A 23,965-nucleotide genomic window follows, 5' to 3' on the forward strand; every position below is an offset into this window, starting at 1 on the left:
TGTCTCTTTTATTTGATACAACGTCTGTAATTTTTTTATTCTTAAAGATAAACATGTAGTTCTTTGAGAAAATTTGTCTCATGTTAAAAGATCTATGTGGTGGCAACCTCACATTTTTATTATCACTTCCGGTAGAAACGGAAATGACGTCAACTTATTTTTTTTTAATGGAACACTAGGTATATTTTGTCATAAATGGAAAGATTGATTTTTTGTAGTGTACTACAAAAAATGAAAAGCAATTAATAGTCTAAAATCAATACTTTAAAAGTTATTCAATAAAATTGACGAAAAATTCATATTTATTGATGACAATCTAGTAGCTTGAAAAATTGACACTCATGTCATTTATTTACGTAGGTTCACTGTATTTCAATGAAAATTTTAACAACAACCAAGAATGTAATTTTTGAATAACTAACTAATAACAATTGTATACGTTTTTATCACAATAAATTTTCAAAAATATCTCCGTTTTGTTGGATGTACATTTAAGCACGTCTACGAATGCCTTGTGTGGCATTTGTTATAAACTGTGGGTTTAATGATATGCAAATTTCTCTGACGCGTTCTTTCAAGGGCTCTTTATCTCTCCATTCTTCAAAGTAAACATTGTCTTTTACGAAACCCCTAAGAAAATAATCTAGGGGTTTCATATCTGGCGATCTTGCAGGCCATCTTATTGGACCCGTGTTCTCCATCCAACGGTCTTGAAATGTTTCTGTTAAGAAATTATCCACGTTCCTCACGTTGTGAGTTGGTGCCTCATCCTGCTGGAAATACAAGTTTTGAACTTGCTTGAGAGGTAAGTTATCTAAATAATCGTCTTCCATCTGCCGCAGAATACGTAGATACTGCTCGGCATTTAAGTTGTTGTCAAAAAAGTATGGTTCAATTATCGTGTTGTTGATAATACCAATCCATGCAATGAATTTCCCCGCCCTCTGATTGCCTCTTGGTTTAAATAAATGCTAATTTTCAGTAGACCAATAATAGGTATTCCGTCTGTTAAAAATGCCTTTATTAGTAAACGATGCTTCGTCGCTGAAAATGATATTTTGAAGGAATAGTGGTTCTTCTTGGTCTCTTATTAGCAGCCACTCTGCAAACTTTTGTCGCCTTAAGAAAGCACCTGCTTCAAGATGTTGATGCTTTGCGTATTTAAAAGGACGCCGACTGAGCAATTCCAAACGTTGATCTAATCTCTCGAATAGAAATGTCTTTACTTTCAATAACGGCTAGCAAAACATTGAGTACCGTCTCATAATCTTCGGTGATATTTGCAGGTCTTTTCGTTTTCACATTAAACTGACCTTGGTTTTTTAAATTTTCAATTATTTGTTTCAGTTTTGTTCGATACAACTTTCTCCTGTTGGGATATAATTCGTTGAACTTTCGGCAAGTGCCGTTTAAACTTTCTTCGCATTTCCCATAGAGTACGATCATACGAAAATAGTCTTCGTTATTAAAATTTTCTACAATTTCTATAATGTTATCGTTATGAGCCACTAAAATAACACTCATCAAACTTCAAAAATTATGATCAAATTATTGTTAGAAACGCCGAACTGACAGATTAAACTACTATCGTTTTTCAAACAACTAGATTTTGAATTAAATGGAAATTTTTTTAAATATTTTACTACATTTCTGGTTCTACCGGAAGTGATAATAAAAATGTGAGGTTGCCACCACATAGATCTTTTAAAATGATACAGATTTCCTCAAAAAAAACCTACAGGTTTATATTTCAGAATAAAAAAGTTACACGGGTTGTATTAAATAAATGTAAATGCCATTCGTGTCTCTTAAATGTACAAAATACGTAACTACGAACAATATAATAAATAACTACTAACTAATTCTGAGAATATACACTCAACAGAAACTCAGTCCTTAAACAGTCCCTTCTACCATAAATTGATAAAATTATTTACTGTTTAAAACCTGGAAAGGGTCAACAGCGAACAGAAATATATTCTTGAAGAAGTTTATCTGCTTATCCAAAATGCCAAAACCACGTTTTATTGTTACATGCAATAACCGGCTGCGATAGTGTTCAGAAGAGGTTAAACATCAGCAATTATTTGAAAAAAAGAACGTGATTGCGCTAAAGGATTTGAAGAAATTGACTCGTCTCCCCAAACGATGATCACAAAAGGAATTCGCTTTCTCCTTGCTGTTTGTGGAGCTCCAAAAAAATTAATTGTATCGACACGTATAGATATTTAACGTTTGTAAAAAAAAAAACAAATAAGAAACAAGTACAACTATTGTGTCTTCCTTCAACATCGGCTTCTGCTCATCAACACTTGTACCGAGTATAGTATCAAGTCTAGACATGGCTAGGCTAACAACTGAACCTCGAAGACTGGGGTTGGAAACTAACAGATAATACTTTGGATTCAAACTATACTCCGAAAAAACTCCTAAACACTATTTTTTGCAATTGCAAAAAAGGTTGTTGTACTAGATGTGGCTGTAGAAGAGTAGGGTTGTTGTGTTCACCAGCGTGCACTAATTGCCAAGGCCACTCTTGCTCGAATGTCCAACAGAATTCAACAGACGAAGATTCATGTGATATCGATGAAGACAACTGATTTATCTTCAGTTGAACAATTTATGGACATCCAGCAAGAAAAAGAGGAAGAAGAGGAAGAAACTGAAGAAGACATGACTGTTGAGGTCGAATTTGAAGAGCATGAATCAGATTAAAATGTTAACGGAAATTAGAACTATAGTTGATTGATTTAAATCAACTATATCAATATCAAAATCAATAATCATCATGCAGTAAATACAGTATTTTCCCATAAAACTCCGTCATAACAGATCGTAGGCCTACTGGGGAAACCACGTTAAAAAAAACCACGCCAGTACACTACCCCACAGGTGATGTGGAAATGTGTGCATATCATGTAGAATGTAACTCCTTCAACTTTTAGAACGGCGATAACTTAGGAATGGTGATTTTTTGTGAAAAAAGTATAAGGACCATTTTTGTAGATAATTTTATGCTCTATAATTTTTGTATAAAGCTTACCGTTTTCGAGAAAAATCCAAAAAAACAAAAATTTTACCTTTGACCTTGAATAACTTTTTTAGCACACATGGGATCTATGAGGACGTTTGGGACTTTATTTCTACTAGGGTATCCAAGGTCTCTACCAAAATTCAGCTCTGTCGGAGTTTTTGTTATTGGATCACTATTTTTATGCCTATTTTGACCGGACCTTCAATGGTTTCAATTAGATGGGGGTCGAATCCATTTTTCTACTGCAATGCACTAAATTCGGTCAAAATAGATATACAAATAGTGTTCAAATCACAAAAACTAGGACAGAGCTGAATTTTGGGAGACACCTTGGGTACACCCGTAGAGATAAAGTGCCAAAAGTTCCAGAAGATCCCATGTGTGCTTCAAAAATGTCAAAAGTCAAAATTTTTGTTTTTTGAATTTTTCTCGAACGGTAGGTAAGTGTTATCAAAAATATAGTTCAGACAAACGTTATAGAGCATAAAATTATCTACAAAAATGGTCCTTATACTTTGTTTCTTAAGAATCACCATTCCTAAGACATTGCCGTTCTAAAAGTTGAAGGAGTTACATTCTATATGATATGCATACATTTCCACACCACCTCTGAGGTAGTGTACTTGACGCGCTTACGTGGTTGTCCCAGTAGGCCTACGATCTGTTATGACGGAGTTTTACGAAAAAATACTGTTTTTACTGCATGATGATTATTGATTTTGATATTGATATAGTTGATTGATTTAAACTATACAGCGTGTTATTGAAAGGTACGTACAAAATAAAATCGGCAATTGGTCTCGAATATGGGGGCTAAAAGTAAAAAAAAAGTTCAGGAAAAAGTGTTCTTCTTTTAGAGATAAAAATTATTAAAATTTATGTCCAAATTCGTTCTACGCCTCTGATAAAAAGAACATCTTTCGTTTCTATAGCAACATTTAGTCTTGACAAAAGTTTTATTGTTACAGTTGCTAGGATTTATTAAAATAAATTAATTTTACCTATTTATCCTTCAGTAGCGTCTAAAAAGCTTGGATAAGGGTTAATTTTCCCCTTATAATTTTGATAACAGAAACTAAGTTTTTCAGACTTTTTAGACTTCGCGAAGAACTGTCAATTTTGTTGTACGTACCTTTCAATAACACCCTGTAGTTCTAATTTCTGTTAACATTTTAATCTTCAAATTCGACTTCAACTGCGGAAGCGTAGAATGGTCAGGTGAATTTTGTTTTTTTGGAAAAAACTCAACATGTCGAGATTAAACTCGATATGTTGAGAAAAAACACAACATGTCGAGAAAAAACGCGACATGTTGAGAAAAAACTAGTAGACTTTTTAATGACATTGTTTGTGTACAATATTTTTTGCAACGAATAAACTTTTAAACCAAAAAGATTAACTGTGAGTTATTTATAAACAACGATGTTGACAGCGGCGTCAACACTTAGCAGTTTGCTGTTTCCGGGCTATTTTAAGGTTACCATGGCGACGGAAAGAACAAAGCACGTGTGCGGAAAGTTGGACCTCCCGCATGCTGTTGAATGCCCCGAAGGCATCAAAAAAGGTCATAAGTGCAAAAAATATATTTACAGCATATTATCAACGGGAATAAAGCTATCTCCGCAATATGCGTAGAATTAAAAATGTTAATGTTTATACGTCGAAAGGATGTCACGTAAACATTTATTTGATTTGAATGAGTTTATCGCCTCAAAACACACGACTAATATTATCCATAAGCCTCAATTGAAAAAAAAATCTGGATGTTTATTAGGTATAATTCTCACCTTATCATTATGTTATTGTTATAAAGACGAGCATATTCTCACATTTTCGAGAAAATGGGGTGGCACGTTCTTAAACTGATCAATAATAAATTGACTGATTCATTAATTTTTTTGAGCTACCTTGTATAAGCAAATTTAAAACAATATGAATGCAATAATAAGTTACAAGTACAGTCTCATCATATTTTGCACGTTTTCGAAAGAATTTATTTGGCGAAATTTTGAGATGACGTAATCAATTTTTTGGGGTTGATAAGCAGATACATTTTGATTAAAAAGTTACCATGCTTACAATAACTTCAAAATTATTAAGACCCACCACTGACCCGGAAATGACCGGCATTCAGGCAAGACTTCTATCATTACGGGTACTAAGACCAAGTAATGATATGCATTGATTAGATTAACAGAACAACTTTCGAGATTCTAGAATTACAGCATACAAATTAGTCTGCTATTATTCTCTAATCTCACCCCATCCCCAAAAGTCTAGCGTAACTACCGACCATTTATCCGCGCATCACTTGAAAATTGACCTACACTACTCTGACCTACTGGTGCTAACCTAATCTGACTAACATGATCAGACTGTTCAAGAAACTTACGAACAATATGACATGTTCCTAACAAAACAGCTTTTTGAATTTTGATAATTATTGAATCATTCAAATGCAAAGACTTTAAATTCTCAACTAAGCTATTTGGAACTACACCTACATTAGAGATAACTAGAGGTACAATTGAAATTTTTTTAAGATTCAACATGGATTTCATTTCTATCGATAACTGTAGATATTTTGAAATCTTGGTGTGGTATGTTTGAATAATGTTGTTTGTGTTGGGAACAGCAATGTCAATGAGAATGGCTTCGTTCGTGTGTTTCTTGATAAGTATGATGTCTGGTCTGTTAGCTGTAATGTTTAAGTCTGTAAGTATTGTGCGATCCCAGTATAATTTGTATTTGTTATTTTCAAGGAACGGAGATGGAATGTAAGTGTAATACGGTGTCGTATCTTCGATTAAGTTCATAAGTGTTGCTAATTCTTTGTGGATGATTTTGGCGACGTTGTCGTGTCTAGCTTTGTAGTCAGTTTGTGCTAGGATGCTGCAAGAAGAGATTATGTGCTGGATCGTTTGAGGTTTTGCTTTGCAGAGGCGACAGCAGTCGTTTTTTATGTTCGGATCTTTGATGATGTATTTTTTGTAATTCTTGGTATTGATTACTTGGTCTTGAATAGCAAACACAAATCCTTCTGTTTCGGCATACAAACCTGATTTTTTTAACCAAATCAATGACATCTTCTTATTGATATGAGTTTCTTCTAAGTCTTTGTAGAATTTTCCATGTAGTTGTTTTTGTTTTAGCCCACTTATTATTTTATCTATTGTGTGGGGGGTGTGGATTTCTTCGGTGTTCGACAGATTTAAGGGTGTGTGGTTCAAATCTGCTCTTGTGATGGTGCGAAACATTTCATTTCTTTCCGCTCGTTTCAAGAAATACTTCTTCAAATCTGAGATTTGTCTCTGACATAAGTTTTCTAGGTTCTGGAAACCCCTTCCTCCATTCTGTCTTGGTAATGAGAATCTTTCAATCGACGATTTTGGATGATGCCTTCTATACTGTGTGAAGATTTTCCTTGTTGCGATGTTTAAATTTTCAAGATCAGTTATTATTATTATTATTATTATTATTATTAATAATATTATTATTAAGTGAATACTCTACAGGGTGAGAGCCCAATTATAGAATATTTTATAGTCTAACCAAAGTATCCTAAAGTTTACTGTAATCAAAACCACGTACTTCTCTAAGCGATGATGAAAAGAGATCTACTTCACGATGGAACACATTACCGATTCTGCACATGGTAAACATCGGTGAAAACTTAGCAATATCCGTTCTTCGGACTGGCAAATAAAACAGATCATAATAACGGGACAGGACACTGCGCGAACTCACATTAAATGTAATTTGTGATAATATGATGGGGCAATCTACACCATTATTAAGAAGTTTAAATAGAAAAACCATGTAAAATCTTTTACACGTATTCAAAAAGCTGGTAAAATTATATCTATTTAATAAATCCTGCTGAGGCATACCAATTGGAGGATACACTCCGTCTTCCCGATAAGACAAATACTTCAAAAATTTACGGATGATACGTTCCAAATTAGTGACATTAGTGACAAAATGTTAAGACTTCAAAGTATTCAGTTTTGTAATTCTTGATTTAATCAATAAAATTAGTTGATTGAGTCATTAATTGTTTTCAAACACCATGTATAAGCAAATCTAAAAAATATGAATCTAGTGATAAATCACAAGTATAGCCTCATTAGTCATCATATTTTGTACATTTTAGATAGGATTTATTCAGCAAAATTTTAGGGTGACGACATCAAGTTTTTAGGGGGGATTGGCAAATACATTTTGAGAAAAAATTTACCGTGCCTATGATAAGTTTAAAACATCTCCAAGATTGGAAAGCAATCGGTTTTGTAGTTCCTCAGTTAAACAATAAAATAAATTCAGGCATTCATTAATTTTTTTGAGGTACCCTGTATATGCAAATCCAAAACATATCAATGGGATGATAAATCACAAGCAGAGACTCATCATATTTTGTACATTTTAGATAAGATTTATTCGGCAAATTTTTGAGCTGACGTCATCAATTTTTTGGACGGGAAAAGTAAATATATTTTGATCAAAAATGTATCATGCTTATCATAACTGTAAACCATCTGCAAAATTTCAAAGCACACAGTTTTGCAGATTCCAAAATAAATTGTAATATCTTGTTTCATAATTTTGTTTTTTTTTTCAAAAACTCTGGAAGTTTTGGGCAAAAACTCAATTCGGAGCCATAAACTACATGTGTAGGACTATGTTATTTTTCACAATTTAGAACCCATTTACTATTTACAATTTTTGAAGTGACGTCATCACATTATTGGTGGGGATGATTAGATAAATTTTGCTTAAGGTTTTACCATCTATGATATTCCTAATATAAATAAAAAATTTGACAACAATTGGCCCAGTACTTTCGAAGTTTATCTGTCTAATTAAACAGATTAATCAGACAGACGGACGGACAGATAGACAGACGGAAACGGGAGACCCATTTCTTCGTTCTGTAGGGTTGTTGAAGGTCAATACTTCCTTCACTTACGCTCGGGAAGTAAAAAGTCTACATGTCGAGATTAAACTCTACATGTCGAGTTTTTTCTCAACATGTTGAGTTTTAATCCCGACATGTCGAGTTTTTTTCAAAATAAAATTCCATCTGACCATTCTACGCTTCCGTACTTCAACAGTCATGTCTTCTTCAATTTCTTTTTCTTTTTCCTGTTTTTCTTGCCGGATGTTCATAAATTGTTCAACTGAAGATGAATCAGGTGTCTCTTTATCGATATCACATGAATCTTACTCTGTTGGATTCAGTTGAACATTACAGCAAGAATGGCCTTGGCAATTAGTGCACGCTACACATAACCACCCTACCCTTCTACAGCCACATTTAGTATGTACAATAACCTTTTGTGTAATTGCAAATTATTGTGTTTAGGAGTTTTTTCGGAGCAGGTGGAACTAGTTTGAATCGGTTCCAAAGTATTAGCTTCCAACCCCAGTCGTCGGGGTTCAGTTGATAGACTAGCCATGTCTAAACTTGATACTATACTCGGTACAAGTGTTGATGATCAGAAACCATGTTGGAGGAAGACAAGATAGTCGTACTTGTTTCTTGTTTCGTTTTTTTTTTCCAAAAGTTAAATACATATCTATACTTGTAGAAACAAATTTTTTTGGAGCTCCATAAACAGCAAGGAGGAAGCGAATTCTTTTTGTGATTATCGTTTGAGGAAACGTGTCAATTTCTTCAAATACTTTAGCGCAATAAGTTAAGTCCTTTTTCTCAAACAATTTCTGTGCTGAAGTTTTACCCCTTCTGAACATTGCTGATGTAGTATCGCAGCCGGTTATTGCATGTAAACATAATATATGGTTTTGCCATTTTGGATAAGCAGATAAACTGCTTGAAGAATATATTTCTGTTCGCTGTTGAGCCTTTCCAGATTTAAAAAAAATTAATAATGTTATGACTCTATGGTAGAAGGGACTGTTTAAGGGACTGAGTTGCTTTTGACTGTATATTCTCAGAATTGTTAGTAGTTATTTATTATATTGTTCGTGGTTATCTTATAGTAATAGACACGAATGGCATTTTTACTTATATTGAGAGTCTGACTATGTATGTACGGGGCATTTGTATGCATATCATGTAGAATGTAAAGATTGTCCAGAATTATATGAATTTTATGGACTCCCAACGTTAATTCATTTTACAGCCCAGGCGTCAATTCTATTGTACAGGTAAAGAGCCTGTCAGGGGAAAGCCGATGTTTTCTGTACCTGAGTTCACCCCGCTCTTCAGCTGTACAATAAAATTGACAACAGGGCTGTAAAACAAGTTAACTTTGGGAGTCCATAAAATTCATATAATTCTGGACAATTACCTTTCCCAGTAATGTTTTTTTTTTAACGATCGATGCCATTTCTATTTTCAGGCAGAGTAGGGTGGTTGCCGAAGGTGATAAAATATATAGTAAAATAAAGTTAACATTAAACAATTAATGTATTTATTTACCAAACCTACCCACTTAGTAAAGACAAATAATACTTGGTTATCTATGTAAGTGGTTATGAGGTTGTGGAGCGCGAAATCAAATCGCGATCGGAGATTGCACAGTAATTTATTTGATTTCACACAAATATAAAAATGCCGGCTTCGGAGGCGTACCGGTGTCGAGGCGGCCTCGTCGACGGGTTAAACGTGAATAATTTTGAAAACGGTTATAGGTACCCTAATACGGGTGGGACTATAAGGTGGACAATTTGTATCCGCCCAAACCCTTGTTCAGATAGACTGAACAGGTTGGAATCTCTTTTTTTGTTGTTGGAGAACAAATCATGCAGATTCCATAAAAACCACAGTGTTACTTTGCTACCATACTAAGAAAACAAGTGGTACCGTAATGCTTTATAACGATATTCAATAAAAGTGCCGTTCACATAACGCCACTTTTGGCTTTTTATATCTTATCTTCTAAAGGACTAGACACTGCACCTTAATTTGTAGTATAGCATTGTATAAATTAAATTGTAGTTTGCAAGTAAAAACAGGCAAATATAGCAAGCGCATCAACAAGAAAAACCGAAGTATAAAAACAGAATTCAAGTTCACGGTATAGTGTCTCATTGAATGTAATGGTATATAGGTCAACCTGATTGTTTTTTGCAAAAACGTTAGTGATAGTAGATAAAGAAACACTATGCGATAAAAGTAAATGGACGCCCTTTGGCCTTTTTTTAACGGCACTTGTGCATCGACACTCTCGATATTATTAAGAATAATGAGATTTTTGTTAACTTTCGTAACTTACATTTGTTTCGTGCATATGTTAGGGTATTTTTTTCGCAATAAATCTTATAGATTTATATTTACATACCCAAGTGCGTAATATTAAGTACTAAGGTATATATATATATTATTGAAATTGTACCTCAATACCCTTCAAGGTAAGTACTTTTTCACACATTAATTATATTGTAGTTATTACTTGTACCTTACATTGAATAAAACATTTTTTAGTGTCGTACATTTTCTTAAGTTGGAAATACTTGTGTATGTTTACGGTGACTTATACAAAGAGCCCCACAATGCCCCACCTTGTGTGAATGTGATATGAATCTGTCACGTTTGGCGACAAATCTCCCAAACTTTGAAATGCTCCTTTTGTCTCTTTTTCAAAATATTTGACACTATATCTGAAGTCGATTTATCGGTTCAGCACCTTAATAAAAATTGGTCGAACGTTGTGTCGACAGAAATTGCCTCGCTCCTGAAGTAACAATGAAACATATCCGGGATTCTCGCGTGTTTATTTATGTTTAAACATCGGGCGAATGTCACGTAGAAATTAGTTTGATTTGAATTAAACCACAATTGAACAAAATTCTCTGAAAATTATAAGTCTTATTTTATCATCGTTATTATAAAGACGTGTTTTTCACATTTTCGAGGAAATGGGGTGACTCGTTCTTCATTTGACCAATACAAAATCTGTTATGACGTCATCAATATACTAGTAGATAATACTAGTCACAGCACGAAAGAAAAATAGTCACAGCGTATTACCAATATAAGACAAAAGACGGCCACATTCAGCATCGAACCACTTTCCGCCTGTCGCACGGCTGCGTTGAACGTCTCGGTGTTCCGCCTTTGCCGCAGCGCCACCGCGACTCCTGTCCGGTGTTAGTAATATAACCGTATTGCGTTGGGTAATGTTTTTTGCAAAAATGTGAACGTTTAGGGAAAAACTGACAGCGAATTCGTACACTACAAGTATAGGAGTATATTTTTATATAACATTAAAATCATTTTTCTGTTTATACATCGAACAAATGTTACGTAGAAATTTGTTTAATTTAATTGAATAAGTTGTCTCCTCAAAACAAAAGACTAAAATTATTATTATATTATAATGCTTATTTTATTAGGTATTATTATAAAAAGATGTGCGTGGTCTTTACATTTTAGAGAAAATGAGGTGACTCGTTCATGATGTTTTCAATAACAGAATTTGTGATGACGTCATCAACATGCATAATTCTAATCGCAGCACAAAAGACAAGTAGTCACAGCGTTATACTCTGGTTATACCAATGAAAGTAAATAAAAAGTAAGCGGCCAAGTTCGGCAACGAACCCACAATCACAGTCCCGCAGGTCGCCGTTCTCTCTGATACCCACCCACTGCGCTTAGGAGACGTACATACATACAACCCTTGTTGGAAATACGAAAAAACATGAAAGTGACCCATCGTCTGATGGACTCGATTACTACACTTCCTTAGCTTACGCTCGGGAACTAAAACACAAATTAAAAATCGAATGGGCAAAACCGCCATGAACCACCCTCGATGCGATGCCATTGATCCACCTTTTAAAGAGTAAGTGGAAAAACGTTCCAATAAAAACGATGTAAACACTTTCAGTTTCAATTAAAAGTAAAACCAACTTTTTGCTGGTTATCATTCATTCATTCATCGTTAGAGGTCAATGCGGAAGGTTATTTGTTATAGAAATAAATGGTTGACCTGAAAAGGACCGATTTTTGATAATGCTTCATCGTGATCGACTTTTTATTCTGACGGAAGTTTGGTCCTTGTCACAACGATTCCACTTTGTTTATTAGAATACAAATAAGAGCAACTTACAGTGCTACTACCTCTTTACAATACATGTCGAAAATGTTGCCCATAACTAGCAATAAACGCTTCAGAACGTCGCAACATAAACGACCTAAAAAAACACCGGGAATTCCATCAACTTTGGCGGCTGCCACTTCCACTCGTCGTGGAAGCTCTTTGATAGTTTCTACTGGACACGGTTGATTTTCATAAAATATATGTTTCATCCAAGCGACATCGGCCCACACATTTATTGAAAAGCGTCGTTCGCACATTATGTCAGTGGCATTGCCGTAGGAGGCAAAATGGTTACGTTATGTGTTTCTTTACGACTTCTCATCGAAGTGGGTGGTTACGTTCTCCGTCGACACCCTTATGGGGGTTGCTAATACGCAGACAATATTTATGCATTTTTTTTGGTATGCTTATCGATGTAAACGTTATCGTGTCGAACACAGAATTTTTGCCCAAAAATGTACTCCGGTCGGATAGTATTAACACTTAAACCCGCGTAAAAGGGTTGTTTTTTAAAAAAGGTTTATTGTTCGCTATAATGGTGATAATATGTTTGCTTGCGTACCACGTGACCATTGTGGTGGTCATTTTTTACCTTCTTTGTGCGATTGGCGTGCGAATTATTCGCAGATTGGATTTGATTGGGCGCCCCCAATTTGGGATTGGATTTGATTGGGCCAGATTGGGCGACACTGTGACCGTCGTTTAAACGTAATATTGAGGCACCCACGATCCGTATCGTTGCCGTAGGATGCATAATGGTTGCGTAATGTGTTTCTTTACGACTTCTCATCGAAGTGGGTGGTTACGTTCCCCGTCGACCCCCTTATGGGGGTTGCTAATACGCAGACAATATTTATGCATTTTTTTTGGTATGCTTATCGCTGTAAACGTTATCGTGTCGAACACAGAATCTTTTCCCAAAAATATACTCCGGTCGGACAGTATTAACACTTAAACCCGCGTAAAAGGGTTGTTTTTTAAAAAAGTTTTATTGTTCGCTATAATGGTGATAATATGTTTGCTTGCGTACCACGTGACCATTGTGGTGGTCATTTTTTACCTTCTTTGTGCGATTGGCGTGCGAATTATTCGCAGATTGGATTTGATTGGGCGCCCCCAATTTGGGATTGGATTTGATTGGGCCAGATTGGGCGACACTGTGACCGTCGTTTAAACGTAATATTGAGGCACCTACGGTCATTATCGTTGCCGTAGGATGCAAAATGGTTGCGTAATGTGTTTCTTTACGACTTCTCATCGAAGTGGGTGGTTACGTTCTCCGTCGACTCCCTTATGGGGGTTGCTAATACGCAGGAAAATATTTATGCAATTTTTTTGATTATGCTTATCGTCATAAATCTTACCGTGTCGAACACAGAATTTTTTCCCAAAAATATACTCCGGTCGGACAGTATTAACACTTAAACCCGCGTAAAAGGGTTGTTTTTTAAAAAAGTTTTATTGTTCGCTATAATAGTGATAATATGTTTGCTTGCGTACCACGTGACCATTGTGGTGGTCATTTTTTACCTTCTTTGTGCGATTGGCGTGCGAATTATTCGCAGATTGGATTTGATTGGGCGCCCCCAATTTGGGATTGGATTTGATTGGGCCAGATTGGGCGACACTGTGACCGTCGTTTAAACGTAATATTGAGGCACCCACGGTCCGTATCGTTGCCGTAGGATGCAAAATGGTTGCGTAATGTGTTTCTTTACGACTTCTCATCGAAGTGGGTGGTGACGTTCTCCGTCGACCCCCTTATGGGGGTTGCTAATACGCAGACAATATTTATGCATTTTTTTTGGTATGCTTATCGCTGTAAACGTTATCGTGTCGAACACAGAATTTTTTCCCAAAAATATACTCTGGTCGGACAGTATTAACACTTAAACCCGCGTAAAAGGGTTGTTTTTTAAAAAAGTTTTATTGTTCGCTATAATAGTGATAATATGTTTGCTTGCGTACCACGTGACCATTGTGGTGGTCATTTTTTACCTTCTTTGTGCGATTGGCGTGCGAATTATTCGCAGATTGGATTTGATTGGGCGCCCCCAATTTGGGATTGGATTTGATTGGGCCAGATTGGGCGACACTGTGACCGTCGTTTAAACGTAATATTGAGGCACCTACGGTCATTATCGTTGCCGTAGGATGCAAAATGGTTGCGTAATGTGTTTCTTTACGACTTCTCATCGAAGTGGGTGGTTACGTTCTCCGTCGACTCCCTTATGGGGGTTGCTAATACGCAGGAAAATATTTATGCAATTTTTTTGATTATGCTTATCGTCATAAATCTTACCGTGTCGAACACAGAATTTTTTCCCAAAAATATACTCCGGTCGGACAGTATTAACACTTAAACCCGCGTAAAAGGGTTGTTTTTTAAAAAAGTTTTATTGTTCGCTATAATAGTGATAATATGTTTGCTTGCGTACCACGTGACCATTGTGGTGGTCATTTTTTACCTTCTTTGTGCGATTGGCGTGCGAATTATTCGCAGATTGGATTTGATTGGGCGCCCCCAATTTGGGATTGGATTTGATTGGGCCAGATTGGGCGACACTGTGACCGTCGTTTAAACGTAATATTGAGGCACCCACGGTCCGTATCGTTGCCGTAGGATGCAAAATGGTTGCGTAATGTGTTTCTTTACGACTTCTCATCGAAGTGGGTGGTGACGTTCTCCGTCGACCCCCTTATGGGGGTTGCTAATACGCAGACAATATTTATGCATTTTTTTTGGTATGCTTATCGCTGTAAACGTTATCGTGTCGAACACAGAATTTTTTCCCAAAAATATACTCTGGTCGGACAGTATTAACACTTAAACCCGCGTAAAAGGGTTGTTTTTTAAAAAAGTTTTATTGTTCGCTATAATAGTGATAATATGTTTGCTTGCGTACCACGTGACCATTGTGGTGGTCATTTTTTACCTTCTTTGTGCGATTGGCGTGCGAATTATTCGCAGATTGGATTTGATTGGGCGCCCCCAATTTGGGATTGGATTTGATTGGGCCAGATTGGGCGACACTGTGACCGTCGTTTAAACGTAATATTGAGGCACCTACGGTCATTATCGTTGCCGTAGGATGCAAAATGGTTGCGTAATGTGTTTCTTTACGACTTCTCATCGAAGTGGGTGGTTACGTTCTCCGTCGACTCCCTTATGGGGGTTGCTAATACGCAGGAAAATATTTATGCAATTTTTTTGATTATGCTTATCGTCATAAATCTTACCGTGTCGAACACAGAATTTTTTCCCAAAAATATACTCCGGTCGGACAGTATTAACACTTAAACCCGCGTAAAAGGGTTGTTTTTTAAAAAAGTTTTATTGTTCGCTATAATAGTGATAATATGTTTGCTTGCGTACCACGTGACCATTGTGGTGGTCATTTTTTACCTTCTTTGTGCGATTGGCGTGCGAATTATTCGCAGATTGGATTTGATTGGGCGCCCCCAATTTGGGATTGGATTTGATTGGGCCAGATTGGGCGACACTGTGACCGTCGTTTAAACGTAATATTGAGGCACCCACGGTCCGTATCGTTGCCGTAGGATGCAAAATGGTTGCGTAATGTGTTTCTTTACGACTTCTCATCGAAGTGGGTGGTGACGTTCTCCGTCGACCCCCTTATGGGGGTTGCTAATACGCAGACAATATTTATGCATTTTTTTTGGTATGCTTATCGCTGTAAACGTTATCGTGTCGAACACAGAATTTTTTCCCAAAAATATACTCTGGTCGGACAGTATTAACACTTAAACCCGCGTAAAAGGGTTGTTTTTTAAAAAAGTTTTATTGTTCGCTATAATAGTGATAATATGTTTGCTTGCGTACCACGTGACCATTGTGGTGGTCATTTTTTACCTTCTTTGTGCGATTGGCGTGCGAATTATTCGCAGATTGGATTTGATTGGGCGCCCCCAATTTGGGATTGGATTTGATTGGGCCAGATTGGGCGACACTGTGACCGTCGTTTAAACGTAATATTGAGGCACCTACGGTCATTATCGTTGCCGTAGGATGCAAAATGGTTGCGTAATGTGTTTCTTTACGACTTCTCATCGAAGTGGGTGGTTACGTTCTCCGTCGACTCCCTTATGGGGGTTGCTAATACGCAGGAAAATATTTATGCAATTTTTTTGATTATGCTTATCGTCATAAATCTTACCGTGTCGAACACAGAATTTTTTCCCAAAAATATACTCCGGTCGGACAGTATTAACACTTAAACCCGCGTAAAAGGGTTGTTTTTTAAAAAAGTTTTATTGTTCGCTATAATAGTGATAATATGTTTGCTTGCGTACCACGTGACCATTGTGGTGGTCATTTTTTACCTTCTTTGTGCGATTGGCGTGCGAATTATTCGCAGATTGGATTTGATTGGGCGCCCCCAATTTGGGATTGGATTTGATTGGGCCAGATTGGGCGACACTGTGACCGTCGTTTAAACGTAATATTGAGGCACCCACGGTCCGTATCGTTGCCGTAGGATGCAAAATGGTTGCGTAATGTGTTTCTTTACGACTTCTCATCGAAGTGGGTGGTTACGTTCTCCGTCGACCTCCTTATGGGGGTTGCTAATACGCAGGAAAATATTTATGCATTTTTTTTTGAGTATGCTTATCGTCATAAATCCTATCGTGTCGAACACAGAATTTTTTCCCAAAAATATACTCCTGTCGGATAATATTAACACTTAAACCCGCGTAAAAGGGTTGTTTTTTAAAAAAGTTTTATTGTTCGCTATAATGGTGATAATATGTTTGCTTGCGTACCACGTGACCATTGTGGTGGTCATTTTTTACCTTCTTTGTGCGATTGGCGTGCGAATTATTCGCAGATTGGATTTGATTGGGCGCCCCCAATTTGGGATTGGATTTGATTGGGCCAGATTGGGCGACACTGTGACCGTCGTTTAAACGTAATATTGAGGCACCCACGGTCCGTATCGTTGCCGTAGGATGCAAAATGGTTGCGTAATGTGTTTCTTTACGACTTCTCATCGAAGTGGGTGGTTACGTTCTCCGTCGACTCCCTTATGGGGGTTGCTAATACGCAGGAAAATATTTATGCAATTTTTTTGATTATGCTTATCGTCATAAATCTTACCGTGTCGAACACAGAATTTTTTCCCAAAAATATACTCCGGTCGGACAGTATTAACACTTAAACCCGCGTAAAAGGGTTGTTTTTTAAAAAAGTTTTATTGTTCGCTATAATAGTGATAATATGTTTGCTTGCGTACCACGTGACCATTGTGGTGGTCATTTTTTACCTTCTTTGTGCGATTGGCGTGCGAATTATTCGCAGATTGGATTTGATTGGGCGCCCCCAATTTGGGATTGGATTTGATTGGGCCAGATTGGGCGACACTGTGACCGTCGTTTAAACGTAATATTGAGGCACCCACGGTCCGTATCGTTGCCGTAGGATGCAAAATGGTTGCGTAATGTGTTTCTTTACGACTTCTCATCGAAGTGGGTGGTGACGTTCTCCGTCGACCCCCTTATGGGGGTTGCTAATACGCAGACAATATTTATGCATTTTTTTTGGTATGCTTATCGCTGTAAACGTTATCGTGTCGAACACAGAATTTTTTCCCAAAAATATACTCTGGTCGGACAGTATTAACACTTAAACCCGCGTAAAAGGGTTGTTTTTTAAAAAAGTTTTATTGTTCGCTATAATAGTGATAATATGTTTGCTTGCGTACCACGTGACCATTGTGGTGGTCATTTTTTACCTTCTTTGTGCGATTGGCGTGCGAATTATTCGCAGATTGGATTTGATTGGGCGCCCCCAATTTGGGATTGGATTTGATTGGGCCAGATTGGGCGACACTGTGACCGTCGTTTAAACGTAATATTGAGGCACCCACGGTCCGTATCGTTGCCGTAGGATGCAAAATGGTTGCGTAATGTGTTTCTTTACGACTTCTCATCGAAGTGGGTGGTTACGTTCTCCGTCGACCTCCTTATGGGGGTTGCTAATACGCAGGAAAATATTTATGCATTTTTTTTTGAGTATGCTTATCGTCATAAATCCTATCGTGTCGAACACAGAATTTTTTCCCAAAAATATACTCCTGTCGGATAATATTAACACTTAAACCCGCGTAAAAGGGTTGTTTTTTAAAAAAGTTTTATTGTTCGCTATAATGGTGATAATATGTTTGCTTGCGTACCACGTGACCATTGTGGTGGTCATTTTTTACCTTCTTTGTGCGATTAGCGTGCGAATTATTCGCAGATTGGATTTGATTGGGCGCCCCCAATTTGGGATTGGATTTGATTGGGCCAGATTGGGCGACACTGTGACCGTCGTTTAAACGTGAAATTGAGGCACCTACGGTCCGTATCGTTGCCGTAGGATGCAAAATGGTTCCGTAATGTGTTTCTTTACGACTTCTCATCGAAGTGGGTGGTTACGTTCTCCGTCGACCCCCTTATTGGGGTTGGTAATTTGTAGAAAATATTATGCAATTTTTTTTTGGTATGCTTATCGCTGTAAACGTTATCGTGTCGAACACAGAATTTTTTCCCAAAAATATACTCCGGTCGGACAGTATTAACACTTACACCCGCGTAAAAGTGTTGTCTTTTAAAAAAGGTTTATTGTTCGCTATAATAGTGATAATATGTTTGCTTGCGTACCACGTGACCATTGTGGTGGTCATTTTTTACCTGCTTTGTGCGATTGGCGTGCGAATTATTCGCAGATTGGGCGAAATTGGGCGCCCCCAATTTGGGATTGTATTTGATTGGGCCAGATTGGGCGACACTGTGACCGTCGTTTAAACGTAATATTGAGGCACCCACGGTCCGTATCGTTGCCGTAGGATGCAAAATGGTTGCGTAATGTGTTTCTTTACGACTTCTGATCGAAGTGGGTGGTTACGTTCTTCGTCGACCTCCTTATGGGGGTTGCTAATACGCAGGAAAATATTTATGCAATTTTTTTGATTATGCTTATCGTCATAAATCTTACCGTGTCGAACACAGAATTTTTTCCCAAAAATATACTCCGGTCGGACAGTATTAACACTTAAACCCGCGTAAAAGGGTTGTTTTTTAAAAAAGTTTTATTGTTCGCTATAATGGTGATAATATGTTTGCTTGCGTACCACGTGACCATTGTGGTGGTCATTTTTTACCTGCTTTGTGCGATTGGCGTGCGAATTATTCGCAGATTGGGCGAAATTGGGCGCCCCCAATTTGGGATTGTATTTGATTGGGCCAGATTGGGCGACACTGTGACCGTCGTTTAAACGTAATATTGAGGCACCCACGGTCCGTATCGTTGCCGTAGGATGCAAAATGGTTGCGTAATGTGTTTCTTTACGACTTCTGATCGAAGTGGGTGGTTACGTTCTTCGTCGACCTCCTTATGGGGGTTGCTAATACGCAGGAAAATATTTATGCAATTTTTTTGATTATGCTTATCGTCATAAATCTTACCGTGTCGAACACAGAATTTTTTCCCAAAAATATACTCCGGTCGGACAGTATTAACACTTAAACCCGCGTAAAAGGGTTGTTTTTTAAAAAAGTTTTATTGTTCGCTATAATGGTGATAATATGTTTGCTTGCGTACCACGTGACCATTGTGGTGGTCATTTTTTACCTTCTTTGTGCGATTGGCGTGCGAATTATTCGCAGATTGGATTTGATTGGGCGCCCCCAATTTGGGATTGGATTTGATTGGGCCAGATTGGGCGACACTGTGACCGTCGTTTAAACGTAATATTGAGGCACCTACGGTCCGTATCGTTGCCGTAGGATGCATAATGGTTGCGTAATGTGTTTCTTTACGACTTCTGATCGAAGTGGGTGGTTACGTTCTTCGTCGACCTCCTTATGGGGGTTGCTAATACGCAGGAAAATATTTATGCAATTTTTTTGATTACGCTTATCGTCATAAATCTTATCGTGTCGAACACAGAATTTTTTCCCAAAAATATACTCCTCTCGGATAATATTAACACTTAAACCCGCGTAAAAGGGTTGTTTTTTAAAAAAGTTTTATTGTTCGCTATAATAGGGATAATATGTTTGCTTGCGTACCACGTGACCATTGTGGTGGCCTTTTTTTACCTTCTTTGTGCGATTGGCGTGCGGACTACTCGCAGATTGGATTTGATTGGGCGTACCCAATTTAATTTATATTGGGCGATCCCAAAATAATTTAGATTGGATTTGATTGGGCATTTTTAACAGGGAGGATAGATATATCCACTACTATTAGAAATATAAAAAATTGTTCGAAGATTACTTCGACAGAACTTGCCTCACTCATAAAGTACAGCTTGTCAAATCCAGCTCTTTCGAAAATTTAAAAGATTTGATATTGCGACAAGTATTTTTTTTATGGCAACAATTATAAGCTAAAATAAAAATTTGTACCTAATGTTTCAATAAAGGTAAAGGAACGTTTGTTACAAGTGAGCTTTTCTGTTACAAAATTTTATGTCGACGTCATCTACATTTTTGCAAGGACGCATATCTCAATTTGGATAGATGTATTGCAATACAAATGATAGAAGTAATAATTTCGGAGGCTTCCACGGTCGGAATCAATACATGATCGTTTTCCGGGTTGGAACCGTGTTAATTGAGTTTTTGGGCTCAACGTTTCGCACACTTGAATAAGTGGCATCTTCAGGAGCAGAGTTAAGAATAAGGCAAAATAATTTGGGTTTTTAACATTTGCATTTTGATCACCCGTTATTAATAGTAACAGGAGAGTTAAAAGTATCGTCCATTGAATGTTTGTACTACGTTATTCAGTTAAAAATGATATACTAATTTATATTAATAAATGTATTTCTTTCAGCTATATTAAATCTTTCCTTGCTCATCGTCTTAGTTATTACTTGAAATTAAAAGGGCCATCATTCATAGTTGACACCGCTTGTAGCAGTTCTGGGAATGCTCTTCATTCAGCGTTTAAGTCAATTAGAAGTGGTGAATGTGAAAATGCAATAGTCGCTGGATGTAATTTGACTACCCATCCTGGAGCTACAATTCAATTTTTTCGGTACAATTCCATATTTATACAAGAGAGTAATTTTTTGTTGCAACAATACATTTTTAGCTTAGGAGTTTTAAGTCCGGATGGAGTACCCAGAGTATTCGACGAGGACGCAAACGGTTACGTTAGAAGTGAGGCTTGTACCTGTCTTTTGCTCCAAAAGTCTAAAAATGCGAAACGCATTTACGCACAAATTATTAATACGAAAGTTAACACCGACGGTTTTAAAAAGGAAGGCATAACATATCCTTCTTCGCAAATGCAGGAAGAGCTTATGACTGAAATGTACAAAGAAAGTAACATTGACTTTTCAAAACTGAGCTACGTCGAAGCACATGGTACTGGTACCCAAGTTGGTGATCCTGAAGAAGCTAATGCTATTGACAGGGCTCTGGCGAAAAAATGTAAAAAACAGCTTCTCGTTGGTTCAGTTAAATCAAACATCGGTCATACAGAACCAGTCTCAGGTCTTTGCTCAATTGTCAAAGTACTGATTGCTATGGAAACCGGACTTATACCTCCTAATATCAACTTGAAAAAAGTTCGAAAAGGTCTGGAAGGGATTGAACAAAACCGAATGAAAATTGTGACAGAAGCCACTGAGCTTTTAGGGCATGATGCAATTGTAGCTATTAACAATTTTGGTTTCGGAGGCAACAATTGTCATGTCATATTGCAAAGATTTAAAAAACACAAAATCGATGGTGGACTTCGAAAAGATGATGTTCCTAGATTAATTTGTGTCAGTGGTCGTACTGATGAAGCAGTTTTGAAAATTTTAAATGATGTCAGCAACAAAAATCTAGATGATGAATATATTGGTCTTCTCCATCAGTTGTATAAAATGAATACCCCAAATCATTTGTATAGAGGATATGTAGTAGTTTCCAAACATAGTGTTGTATCAGAGGCATCAAAAGTATTGCCTTCTCGTAGACCACATTTGCATGTATTCTTTGGACAACTCGTCAATAATTTCCGCATATTGGGTTCTTATTTGAAGAAATTTTCAATCTTTGAAAACATCGAAACAAGGTATGTTGACATTTTATTTGTGGGTAGCTAATCAAGGTTTTCTTGTTTTTTAATGAAAGAATTAATCAAATTTTGGTGTCCTATAAAGTAAAAACGCTTAAAGAAATCCTACAATCTGAGAAAAATGAAAAGGAAGATGTATTAGGGTCAATATGTTTGCAGTTAACATTGGTAGATATTATCAAAGAGTTGAAATTGTTTCCTACTGGCGTTTTCGGTGACACATCTAGCAGAATCGTTACTGCTTACTATAACGGTGTTATTCAATTGAAAGAGGCTGTGTCGGCAGCGATAAAACTTAGTCATGTAAACTTTGATTCTAATATGAATTTCCAAACGTCACCAAACTTACGGGATTTAGATAAAAACTTAATGAAGGAGGATTATTCAACGTATGCAAAATCTATTAAACCATCTAAAGGCACAATTATACTAAATGTATCCGATCTCCTGCTTAGTGATGAAGATAACCTATTAGTAGAAAATGGTAGCGTCAATTTACTGGGTCTGTTAGGAAGGTAAGAATTTCGTTCCATCGAAATTAACAAAAAATACGCATTTAATTTGAAGATTATATACCGAAGGTTATCTTCCTCAAATTCATAAGCTGTACCCTCAAATAAAATTTCCTGTGAGTAGAGGCACTGCCATGATTTCGCCTTCTATTCAATGGAATCACGAAAAATCATGGTATACATACAAATTTAGTGAATTTAGATCAGATTCTGAGCACGGAGAATACAGGATATCATTCTTATACGAGGAACATCAGTTTATGAAAGGCCATTGCATTGATGGTAATAAGCACTAAGGAATATACCATAAAATCAAAAAAAAAACGTCGTCTAACAATCTTCGAAATTTAACATTAAAAAAATTATACAAGAAATTATATTACTCAGTTTGACATTTGCTGTTTGAGGCTACATTTCAAATGAAATATTTTCATATGTTTTTTATTTTCTATATAAAAGTCCTCTATCACAAATTTTATAGCTTTGGAACTTCACCGCAATATCAGTATCTTAAAAATAAATTTTCGTGGCTTACTAGAGGACGTTTTCGATCATATGGTACTGATATTAAAAGCAAGGTTTTTAGGACGTAACCTTCTTCCTGCTACCGGATATTTATATTTGGTATGGGAAACATATGTCCAAACTCATCGATTATTAATCTCCGATGTTCCTGTATTATTTGAGAACTGTAAGTTTATCAAAGCTGTTCCACTTCCTAGAAGTGGTTACATAAAGCTGCTTATAATGGTTCAAAGAGGCACCGGCAATTTTGAAATTCTGGAGAAAGATTCGTTAATAGTTAGTGGCCGAATTCAGCTTTGTCCAAATGGTACTCAACAACAAGTTACCCTGCCAAATTCTAATTTGTTGAGTAACAATAAATTAGAAATCTTGGAACAAGATGATATTTATCGAGAGTTTTACTTAAGAGGTTACAATTACAGGTTAGTTTGTTATCATTAAAAAACAGCGTGTTGCATATTCTTTTAGCGGTTTATTCAAATCAATTAAACGATGCAACGTAGACGCTTCTGTTGGTCTGATTAAATGGGAAAACAACTGGTGTGCTTTCATGGATAACATGCTTCAAATGAAAATTCTTCAGTCTGATACAAGGTTGCTTTATGTGCCCACTGGCATTAGCAAAATTATTATAGATCCCTCAAAACACATGGATGTTGTCAACGAACAAGATATACAAAATTGTCTTCTACCTGTTTATGTGGACAAGAATTGCAACTTGATCAAGTAAATAAACTGTTCACCAATC

At 36.7% G+C, this 23,965-nt stretch overlaps 1 protein-coding gene across 1 annotated transcript in view; it reads left to right on the forward strand.

The window, feature by feature from the left end:
- LOC135138580 (fatty acid synthase-like) overlaps positions 1-23,965 on the forward strand; it is a 45,047-nt gene that overhangs the window by 14,594 nt on the left and 6,488 nt on the right. The window contains exons 2-7 of the mRNA XM_064068561.1: positions 20,945-21,148; positions 21,206-22,177; positions 22,237-22,695; positions 22,748-22,974; positions 23,279-23,639; positions 23,686-23,943. Coding sequence (XP_063924631.1) covers positions 20,945-21,148; positions 21,206-22,177; positions 22,237-22,695; positions 22,748-22,974; positions 23,279-23,639; positions 23,686-23,943 — 2,481 coding nt within the window. The remainder of the gene's footprint in view (positions 1-20,944; positions 21,149-21,205; positions 22,178-22,236; positions 22,696-22,747; positions 22,975-23,278; positions 23,640-23,685; positions 23,944-23,965) is intronic.

The sequence above is a fragment of the Zophobas morio genome, unplaced genomic scaffold, assembly GCF_036711695.1.
Source record: "Zophobas morio isolate AGI-343-1 ecotype UQ-CSIRO unplaced genomic scaffold, CSIRO_AGI_Zmor_V1 ptg000030l, whole genome shotgun sequence".
Lineage (NCBI taxonomy): Eukaryota > Metazoa > Arthropoda > Insecta > Coleoptera > Tenebrionidae > Zophobas > Zophobas morio.